This window comes from Pantherophis guttatus, chromosome 5, assembly GCF_059756535.1.
Source record: "Pantherophis guttatus breed Tessera chromosome 5, ASM5975653v1, whole genome shotgun sequence".
Classification (NCBI taxonomy): Eukaryota; Metazoa; Chordata; class Lepidosauria; order Squamata; family Colubridae; genus Pantherophis; species Pantherophis guttatus.
The window spans coordinates 38,264,998-38,276,788 of record NC_142067.1 but is presented as its reverse complement, the minus strand read 5'-3'; the positions used below and the strand labels follow the sequence as shown (position 1 = coordinate 38,276,788).

Genomic DNA, 11,791 nt, shown 5'->3' with positions numbered 1-11,791 from the left:
TATTAATGTTTTTTTTCAAACAATACCTTCGTCAGGTTAATGCAACCTTCTAATTTAGGACCAGTAATGGCAACAGTGTAGTGGAAAGAACTGTGTGCTATTCAGGAAAATTTCTATGTTTAAAACAAAGGGGCATTATTTAATTGTGCCTGGGGGGAAAAATTCGGTCTACAGATATATATTAGAAAAAATAGGAAGAAAAAAAGATGCTGCAATCATACATCTGGGGGCATTTTACTGCAAAACAATTTCTTCCATATAAACTGTGTTTGTCTTTCTCAAATGACACAGAAAGTAATGTGCTGATAGGTGATAGAAATAATCCAAATATTGGCCTATGAAAAATACTAGCAAGTTCTTGTGATTCTGTTTCCCCAAAAATAAGACCCTGTCTTATATTTTTTTTTGAACCCTAAAATAAGCGCTTGGCCTTATTGCCATGTGCTCAAAAGCCCGATTGGGCTTATTATCAGGGGACGTCTTATTTTGGGAGAAACAGGTTACTATGTGTGATTATTGATAGTTATTTGCTATATTTTCTTCTCTAACACATAATACAACTAATTTGGTATACTGCTTAAAGACCAAAAATTGAGAGAACAGAATTTTAGCCTTGCTTTAGAAATAAGCCAATTGGATGACTTTATCACAATATTTCTTTCAGCCCAAGGAAGAAGGCAATGACAAATTACTTGTCAAAAAGTTGCCAAGTCACCAATTATTAAGACTCATAAAAGCCCCACCCACCCAAAAAATCCTCCACCAAGATGAAGAAATAAATGCAACAATGAACAATAAAGTTGTATATAACGATCATAGTCAAAAGCACAAGAAGAAGCCATTTTTAACCAACTGTAAAAGAAATAAAGCTGTGCTCTTTCTATGGTTTGTAGCATAAATAAATCTGAGTGGACATACTTTGAAGGGAGCAGCATAAGAAAAACCAGTTAAACAAGGCTCAGCATTCATGACGGAATGCTAGATAGAGAGAGAAAAAAGATAAGGAGCATAACATAATGCTAGTCTAGGAAAGAGAAGTCTGTCTTTTCTGTCATGGCTCTGCTTCATTCCACCAGTTACACTTCACTGTTTTCTTTCAAGCAGACAATATTGCTACTACAACATGTCTTATTTGAAACATAGCTGTACCTGCTGTTTTCTAGTACAGTGTAAAAAGCTTTTAACCTTTGTATTATACAAAAATGAGACTTGTTTTAACTCAATAGAAAAATTAAGTGTCAGTAAGCCCACCATCACATACTTTTTTTCTTTTAGCAATGGTTTGTAAAGTATGTCACAAAAACTGGATTGACACTTAATACTAAACTATAATAAGGTAATTCTCAGATTATGATGGTAATCGGAACTGGAATTTCCATTGCTAACAATGCAACTGTAAAGCACAATGCCATATGGCTACACTGTTTGGCACCTGCAATCCTGGCTACTGTCAGGATCCCAGGACCGTGTGGGTCATGAAATGGAAACAGGTGGAGTCCCAAGCAAGGAGCATGGGGGAAAGGGGGTGTAAAATGGGAGCTATTGGGTGTGTCGATGTTGTGGGCGGCATTACAGACTGTGGGTGGGCTTATAAATTGTGAGATATAATTCACCTGAACAGTAACTAACCATGATTTCCTGGTAATAAATACTGGGAATGTTAAAGATTGTAATTTTTTAACAGTTATAAAATAACCCAGCCCTAGTTCTATGTCTAGTATCTGTATTTATATACAAGCAATTTGTGAGTAATCATTGTTCTAAAACGAGTCTTTTCATCTATCTAAAATGATAGCATTTCTTCTTTTTCTGATAGTCTTTCATGTACTAATTAAATCTCAACTTCCTACCCTAACATAATATAAAAAGCCCTAAAGTCATTTCAACATTGATCTGGCATGAATGCTTATCAGGGTTCAATAATACTTAAAGATATAGCAACAAAAGTGGGAAGTCAGTCATGTTTACTTATTATCAAATCTCAATGAGCAGCTAACATATTTTTTAACATATTTTTAAATTTTTTAATTGGTTTGTTATCTTAAATTGGGGCCAAATTAATATATATTCTTTTAATTGTTTTTAATGTTTGTATTGTATGTTTTTATCTGGCTGTACACCGCCCTGAGTCCCTCAGGAGAAGGTGCGGTATATAAATTCGAAATAAAATAAAATAAATAAATGCATGTTGAACATTCTATAATGGGCCTACGGTTGACTTTAATCACAACCATGGCACAAAGATACTTTACCATTTCTGAAAAAAGGTCTATACACCAAGTATACAGCTAAAGTACACTTCAGTTTAGGAATTAGTCCACTAACAAATTACTGTTTAGTTTGTTTTAGTTTAAAAAGACAAGATACCTTTGATGAATATCTACTGCTTTTAGCATTCTGGAATTACTGAGGTAGTAAACAAAAATCTAGAGTGGTATAAGGAAAATGCAGTTAATTTATATTATGAGAGAGGGCTTGAAATCCTTCTTCATATTGCTGAATTAATTTTTAGCAACATGGCTAGCATGACTGCTTTCCTGAATAATTACAGTCAACATAAATAGTTTTCACAGCAAGTCATTCAAATATTTATAAATTCTGCTTCATTATTTAAAACCACAAATAACCATATATTTAAATATTTTCAAACTAAAAATGTTTCTCAGAATTAGATTCAAACGCGTAGACACAGATTATTAACAATAAGGAATGTCAGTGCCAGGAATGCCAACCAAAACATTTCAGATAGGAAGTACCTATTTGTACATGTAAAAGACTAGATTTATTTTTATGGATACAATGGGTACAAATTTTCTATTGTAAATAATGAGAGTTCTTCTGGGATACAAATATTCTCCGGAGCAATTGAGTATTTGCAAATAAATTCTTCAGCAACATGAACTAAAGAGCTTATATCTTAATGTTAATATATAACCCAAATTTTCTGCCGTATTACATCCAAGAATGAAAGATGAAAAAAATGGAATCTGTAAATATATAGCAAAATACAGAAGATACTGTTTTTAAAAATGTCTTTTTTTCACAAATGCATAGAAAAATTGAAAATATTGCAATCTTATAAGGGCTTTTCTACTAAGAACATTTATGAAAGAATGTTATGCATCATAATATTTTTTTATTTATTTATTTTTATTTGATTTATATGCTGCCCTTCTCCGGAGACTCAGGGCGGCTTACAATGTGCTAAGCAATAATATTTCTTTGAAAATTCTATCCGATGAGAACCATCTTAACATTTGATTAATTTTTTTAGTTTGTTTGATGATGTCAGTTCTCAGAAGTTAGCAATATGCAGAATGCATCAATTGCACCCTCTTGTGTTGGGCATGCATATCTCTTTAATGATATTTTTAATGAACCATTTATATTTTAATACTGAATCAATCATCAATAGTCAAAAATCAAACAGTTATAATAATCATAATAGTCAAATATTTACTATCATAGAAAAGACTAGCGTATAAAAGAGTATATAGCTTTATTTATGTAACACAATTTCCCCATTATTTCTAATTATTTAACAGTAGCACACTCATTTTCAATATAATATTTAAATATCTTTAAATTTATGTTACTTACACTAATACAGGTTTCCCTGATATCTTGGGATGTCTTAGAACTTCTGAAATTGTTTCTTTTGTCTCTTCCATTCTTTCCACATCACTTGAATCCACAACAAATATTACTCCATAGGATTCAGCATAGTAATTTTTCCAAATGCCTCGGATACGTTTTCCACCTCCTAAGTCAAAAATCGTGACTTCAAACCATCGTTGTTTAAGATCAATTTTAGAAAATCCAACTGTTGGAGCCACATCTTCAGGGGATTCTGACAAAATTAAAATATACTATGAGAGATAGTTCAATGAAACTTGAATAAGAATTTTGATTTATTCTAATAATCTAATAATGTACTGGATTGTTTGGGTCTCTCACAGGTACAGTTCACAGAATAGGCAGTATTGAGTTACTTGTAAAAATAATAAAGGCAAGCTACAAATAAATAAATAAAATAAATATATTCCCAACATTTTATATTTTCCTCAAAACAATATGGAGAGGCAAACAGAACTGAGGGTCAGCAATTATCTGGAGCTGGGAAGAAATTACAGGGTTTCATAGTTGCAGAATAAGAATAAAGAAAAGAAGCATGGGGGTTACTCCTTTAGTACACTACTCATAAATTATACAGACATCAAATTGTTATGTAATGGTTACATACAAATTACAAACTGCCTATATATAAGAATATCTAAGCAGCAGTTAAATATATTTCTATATGAAAATAAACAATTATTATGACTTGACCGTTTATGAATTCTGATATGACCAATTACCCCACATTAATTCCAAACTATAATAGAGACCTATACTAATGCTAAATATTTTATTTTACTGTATAAGTAAAAAATAATATTATTAATCATTAGCTTAAGAGCATATCAAAGTTAATTCTTATTTCAGAGCAACAGTAATATTACAATGAAGCATGCTTTTACTGAAAATGTATTTTAGACCTTATCTGTACAAAAAGAAGTTGAATGAAACTTATTAGCCAGGTTCTACAGAATTCCATATGCAGTGTTGATATACTGAGGGAAGTGAATTTTCTTTTATGATTATCCTGCATGAAGTGGAATTCCCTAACATACAGAGATAGACTTTCCTGACTTTAGAGAATAGCCACTTAATTAATGGGGCACCTTAGAGAATAGCACTTAATTAATGGGGCATTAGTGTACATGAGCTCTTTTTAGTCAGAGGAAATGTTCAGTAGATTCAGTAGATATTCTAAGGTATCTAAAATATGCATAACAAGAAACCAATCGACAAGCATACAGTTATGCATATTTCCACCAACCAAAGAAGTGCCAAATAAAAGATGTAAGTTAAAATATGAAATCTGTATTATTTTCAGAGATGTTTCTTGTCTTTAAATTCTATGGATGGGGGTGGTGGTATATACTTTCTTTCTCCCAAAACAATGAGACATTATTTGATTTAACAGAGTAAAATATTATAGTGTATCAGATCCTGATTACAAGTTTAAACATGGAAAAAAATTTAACAGTATTATTTTGAAAATTATAGGTTAAAATACAATATCCAACATACCGCCTTGGATTCCTTTTACTGTTGCAGTTTTCCCAGCATTATCAAGACCCACCATGATCAATGTCACCTTCCTTTGAAATACCAACAAAAAGAAATTAGAATGTTGTCTTTAAAAAGAGCACATAATATTTTACAACAAATAAATATACTTTCAATATTACCACCCAAAACCACATGGCAAAGATTCAACAAAGATTTCATCTATTTTACAAAGTGCAGGTAAAGTAAGTGGTCTCTAACAAATTCTAAAACACATGGAAAAATATAGGGAGCAACAGAAAGAGACTTAACTCTTATTTCAGTTCTACGGTATGAGAACATGGTACTAAAACCATCAAGGGGATGATTTAATATATTAAGATACACATTGAAGAACATTTGTAGAATATTTCTATTGTGAAGAAAAAAACTATCTAGCCTCTAGATAAAAATTTGATACACTTCAATGAGCACAGAATCTCTAAATGTTCAAAGCAGACAAATAAAAAAAAATGGGTAGAATGTGAAGGAAGAGGAAAAACAGAAGAAGCCAGCAGAAGGATGGAAGGGAGAAGAGAAGAGAAGTGAAATATTTTAGAACTAAGAACAGTATTTTTTAGAAAAAGAAATTTTAAAAGGATTGTCTCATGAGGAACAAAGATTCTCATTGTTGAGGCCAAATGCTGAGTAGACAGAAATCAGAAAATTGACAGATAAACGTATAGTAAAAGATTTAGAATAATTAAAATGAGGTAAAATCAGACTATGAATGAAAGTCTTTACCAGTGTTACCCAAGACAAAAGTTTATATTTTCAAATCTTGTAAAAGAAAAAGAAACATAGTTTAAAAATGGATTAAATAAAAAGTGGCATGTCAAAAAAGTAAGGAATTCATGGAAATTGATACATTTCTTAGTTCACATATCTCAGATGCCATAATGTTCATTTGATCTTGGCAAAGCATATTATGTGTATTAGCCATTGTAGTTTATAAACTATATTTTATGGATCAGCATGCAGTATAAACTTATCCACCATAAATAAAATGGATAACAGAAGCCAAGAAAGAAAGGAAAATTTAAAGATGACAAGTTCAGTACTCACAGCATTGAACTATATGAAGTGGAAATTTCAAGAATTATATTTATATATATACATAAAATACAGTATAGCCTTTGGAAATTAAGGAATGAAAAGTAATCCATAATGTCAGGATAATTAGATCTTAAGTTTTTCCATTTTTTCCTTGGGATTATGTATTTTTAAAATGTATCTATACAGTCCTCCACTTTTGACAACTAAGCTCAAAATTTATGTTGCTAAGTGATAAATTTGTTAAGTGAGTTTTGCCCATTTTATGACTTTTCTTGCCACATTTGTTAAGGGAATCACTGCAGTTGTTAAATTAGACACATGGTTGTTAAGTGAATCTGGTTTCCTCGCTAACTTTGCTTGTCAGAACTTTGCAAAAGGTGACCACACGACCCTGGGACCCTGCAACTATCAGTTGTCAAGCTACTGAATGTAAATCACATGACCACGGGGATGCTGCAACGGTTGTTAAATGTGAAAATTTGTTGTAAGTAACTTTTTTCAGTGGTGTTGTAACTTCAAACAGTCACTAAGTGAACTGTTGTAAGGAATAGCTGTATATAAGCAATTAGGTTATGTGCTGTGTGGGATGTTGGGTAAATAATTTGAACTGATCAATCTGCAAGACTAAATATTGACCATGAAAAAAGAATTTTTAAAAAATACATGGTAAAAATCAAGATGTAAATTTATTAGACATCATTACTTATAATTAATATTATCTTTTTGCCCAATCCATAAACATAGGTGTTACAATTCTTGATTTTTACAGCATAGTTTTATAACTCAAACTTGCACATTATTATTTTATCATTAGAAATTGATTAACCGCTGTTTATATATATTTTAAGCATTTTAACTAACAGACTTTTAATACAGAATTTAAACAGTAATTTACACATATCCAAATATCAAAAGATAATTTAAATTGACTATAAGCAATTCCTAATGAATTCAGTAAGCCTTATTTCCAATTAACCATAATAAGATTAGAGTTCAAAAAATTATTTTATACCATTTTAGCAACTCATATGCACCAGGAAGAACATTTTTACTTCCTGATTCTATTATTCCAAGAGAAGACAGAGATAGTATGCAAAGAACAAATTTTTAAATAAATTCTGAGTTGCTCAAAAATTTTAAAAAAGAAACTTAGTTTCAAACAAAGAACCCTTGATTTCTAAATAGTTTAGTTGCTCACTTACCAATAGCATAGCGATATGTACAAATAACATTTTCCTTTTCTGCTTTCTCCCTGTACAAATCTTTATTTCAGCAGAAAACAGAAAAGGGAAAGGTTTTTTTACATATCCTATGTAAATCATATGCTACTGAGAAGGGAGCAACTATTCAGAAATCATCAGAGATGTTTTGTTTGAAATTTAAGTTTCCTTTTTGAATGGATGATACTTTTCCAAAAACATAAAAAAATCTGCTGCTGAAAATTATTATTGATTTTTTTTAATTTATTTATTAATTTATTAATTAATTTATTTATATGCCGCCCTTCTCCAGAGACTCAGGGCGGCTTACAATGCGTTAAGCAATAGCCTTCATACTCTTGTATATTTTATACAAAGTCAGCTTATTGCCCCCACAAACCGGGTCCTCATTTTACCTACCTTAGAAAGGATGTAAGGCTGAGTCAACCTTGAGCCTGGTGAGAATTGAACTTGCAGTAACTGCAGGCAGCTGGAAGCTAAATACTACCTTTAACAGTAGCATTAGCATTTTTGACAGTACAATCGCAGTACTCTGGGTCTCAATTAATCCAAAAATGATTTATTAATCCTTATGTTAGCAGAGGACTCAAAGGAGTCAACTAGAGACTATGAGGCTAATCTGCTTCTAAACAATGATGTAGAATTCTTTTAACTGTCTAGATCCACAAACTTTAGAAAAATCAAAGCTTGGATTACAGAAACTTCAGTAAAGTATCTTTAAGGCTAGTTGCGGAGTAAATAAAGTACTACTGAAACTGCAAAATAAATTTCTCATCCTAATATATAGTGAATTCATTAAGATGAAATCCCTTTAAATGATTTGAAATGCTTATTAGCCATCTAGGCTAAGTTGTCTTTTACAGGATGAGCTATCAACAGACTCACCTGCTATCTTTTAACTGTTTATGGCTATTTTCCTTTCCATTACTTTTTCAGTCTCCTCAAAAATTTCTCATATAAGCCTTGTTCTCTGTAAACAGGGCCAATGGATAACTGAAGTATGCCTAATGTGAGATCTTTGCAGCATGGCCAACAGAATAGGCAAAAAGCACACAAGAATATGTCATAACCTTAAAACGGACAACATATTTATGTTTTGTTTCCCTCTGATCTTAATATGAACTCCCACCATTCTCATTTCCTATGTATCAATAACACTCCATGCATCCAACTACACTTTTAAAAATATATATGACATAATTAATTTAAATTACAGAAAATCTTCCTTATAATATTCCAGATAATATTTTGCCTTGGTCTGTTCTATGTGAAAATGAGTTAACTACAGGTCTACATACCTTCATAGCTGCTGTACCATCTATAATCTTCAAAGTTACTAAAAAATGAGTATTTTAAAGCCTGGTCATTTACCTGACGGGTTCTCGCCACCGCTTTAGCCAGCTACAGCAATTGGCCATCAGACTGTACATCCCTTTCCAACAGCCATTCAGAGCACCAAATAAACTGCAGGTATGGTATATTGACTAATTCCAGAATATTCAATCAAGGGTTGAAGAGATCAATTTGAATATTGCCTTATTACCAAAATAAAGGGGAGAGTAAGAATACACAATAAGTTCTTGGCAACTGTAGTCTTTCAAACCAATCTCACTAAAGAACTACTTCTATAACATAGCAAGCACTCTCCTTTATTTTGTGGGGCCACATTTATTTAAAATGTTATAGTTACAGTCAGAGTGCAGCATCCTTATCTTTTATCCAAGAAAAGCAGTTTTTAGATAATCATGCATATGAAACAATATAGCCATAGTTTTCTACCCCATTCTTTAATCAGGAAAGAGTTGACTGAATAGCCAATCAAAAACTGGATTTATAAAAGCTACATTCAGCAAAAACACAATATTCCCAGAACCTATTTTTACAAAAAATGTTAAAAATAAACAAATCAAAGGAAAAGGTTGAACAACTAACATAGATTGAATAAATGAAAATAGAATAAAAATAAAAAAATTATTTGACAAAAATTATTGTCAAATGGATAGAAAAGTGGGCCATAAATTCAAAGTATATTACTTTTTTAAAAATAATTTACTCTACTCAAAGCAGGTGGGAAAGAATTAACAGTAATTTAAATACAAAAAATACAATATTTCCTAGAATTTTAATATTACAGGCACACACCTGAGCAAGCACTGGTTTGTTACACTAAACAACCACTATCAGAAAGATAGTAGAAAGATTGGTAACAAGGCAGAATCACCTTACAATCTCCATAATACAGTAGGACATTCTGTAATAAATGAATTTAAAAAGGAGAGGCACATCATAAAATTGTTAATAGTATTATTTCTAAAAAGGAATGAAAGCTTTACGCATCCAATTGTGACATGCATTATTTGTAAGACATGTATGAAATATGATTTCATTATTATTCAATGAAATCAGGTATAAGATCTGCTGTAGGCTGATTTGTAGAATGTATCCAAAACTTCTAATGGAGCATAAGTATGTGGTTTTTAAAAATGCAGTTAAAGATGTTAACTTTAACAGTTAACAGCACTGGAAGTAGAACCAGTAATTATAAAAGCAATGGATTTATTTATTTATGATTAAGGAATACGGCGAAGTCAGAAAGCTTCATGGATCAAGGATGGCTTTTAAATCGTAACTAAAGTTCAAACTAAAGCTTATTGTCAGATTGAGCCACCTCATTTTTCAATCCTGCTTCAAATAGGCATGAGTGTTTCATGATACCTTATGTATCATGTATTATCATGTATGATACCTTATGTATCATGTATTACATCAAATGTAAACAATACAACTGTGATTAATGCACAGATAATTCTGATTCATGCCGCCGTCTCCTCTCAAATGCTTCTCTACAGGCAAATTCAGCTTTCCTCCTTGATAGTCTATTAAACAGTTCAAATAATTAAAAACAAAACAAAACACGGCAATGCCTTATAGACGAAATATGCACACTCCCAAAAAGTGTATTTTGTGAGCTGACTATTATACAAACTTACAAACAATTGTAAGCTTTGGTCCTACATTAGAAAGGCACTGCTTCGGCTTTTATATTCTGCGATGTGCTGTACTCAAAAAGCCGAATAAATATGAATTGCATTCCATCGTTCATTTTAAATTCCGGTGTCATAAGCCCGAGACATGAGCGTGTTCACGCGCGAGAAACGCACGGACGGGGGCAGTTATTCAACGCCACCAAATCTTTGGACCCGGGAATGACTGTCGTACCAGAGCACTAACAACGGTGGCCAGCAGCCCAGTAGTGAACGAATCGTTCCGAGCTATGAGAACTGTTCTGTTACAATGATTTATTAGGATGGCCGGGGGGGGGGGGGGAATAAAGGAATGCGGCAAGCCTTCGGCCTCTAAACAAGCAGCCCAGGCGCCTCCCTCGCCCCCACGTTAAATTAGATTCACAAAGCTCTCCCGCCCCCGAGGGCCTCCTGACCGTCTTCTCGTCTCCCCGTCGCTGAGAAATCCTATAGTAGCCATAGGTTCTCGGGGCGGCCCTTCTACAAAGTCACGTGACCGCGCCTCTTTCGCAGGTTTAGCTAGACGTCTTCACGTGATGCTCCTGGAGTATGCTTATTGGCTAAGTCTCCGATAGCAACCGGGCGCAGGAAGGACGCGTAACTACGTCGGTCTCCCTTAGCTACGAGAGAGGGAGGGGGAAGAGGGGGAGAGAATGAGAGAAATAGAGACAAGACCGCAAATGAGGAAAGGAAACAGCCAATGAAGGATTCCTTGACTGATGGCACCCACCAATCATTGGTCCCGCGAGGAGGCAGGATTTAGTTTCCAGAATGACGGACGGGTGCCTGGAATTCTTGAATTGGATTGCTGCTTTATTCCCTGTGCGCGTGCGCTCCTGGAAAGTGACTGAGGGGCGGGGGAAGGGGGGATCTGAAGATTTTTACAAAACTGTATGGACAGCCAGATTCAATATAATCTCATTCTTAAATAGTGACCGCCAAATAAAATAAAATAAAAATACTGGTAGTCTATCACAGATCTGGAGAAGTTTTAACATTTCCACATGTTTCCTGCTTAGGAGAACAGACAGAGTAGGAGCTGCAGGAAATATTGATCCTTCCTTGACTGCCTACCAGATGTGGAGCATCTTGTAATTCAATAAGACTTTAATCACTTATTCTTGATCCAGTATTAATAAGTGTTCCAGAACAGCACTCTGCTACTTCTACTCTGAAGGAGTCTCACCTAGCAACATTTTTGTTATTATTATTTTTAATGTTTCTGAGGTCTTAACTTTAACCAATGTGGGGTTACAAAAAGAAGACAGATTCTGAAGTGGTTCAAGATGTCATTTGAAAAACTCTTCTGATTCTGTTTTGAGCACCTTAAAGTTTTGA

The 11,791-nt window shown here is 33.2% G+C and overlaps 1 protein-coding gene across 12 annotated transcripts in view; it reads right to left on the bottom strand.

The window, feature by feature from the left end:
* ARL13B (ARF like GTPase 13B) overlaps window positions 1-11,073 on the bottom strand; it is a 44,020-nt gene extending 32,947 nt beyond the window's left edge. For 2 of the 12 annotated variants that reach the window (XM_087894952.1, XM_034413593.3), the window contains exons 1-5: window positions 10,870-11,073; window positions 9,573-9,681; window positions 8,802-8,965; window positions 5,137-5,207; window positions 3,601-3,850 (exon numbers count right to left, since the gene is read on the bottom strand). In XM_087894952.1, the coding sequence (XP_087751078.1) occupies window positions 3,601-3,850; window positions 5,137-5,207; window positions 8,802-8,860 (380 nt within the window). In that variant the 5' untranslated portion in view covers window positions 8,861-8,965; window positions 9,573-9,681; window positions 10,870-11,073. Of the gene's footprint in view, window positions 1-3,600; window positions 3,851-5,136; window positions 5,208-8,801; window positions 8,966-9,572; window positions 9,682-10,420 lie in introns of all 12 variants that reach the window. The other 10 variants (XM_034413608.3, XM_034413569.3, XM_087894953.1 and 7 more) reach the window with 8 other exon arrangements.
* Window positions 11,074-11,791: the final 718 nt, after the last annotated feature.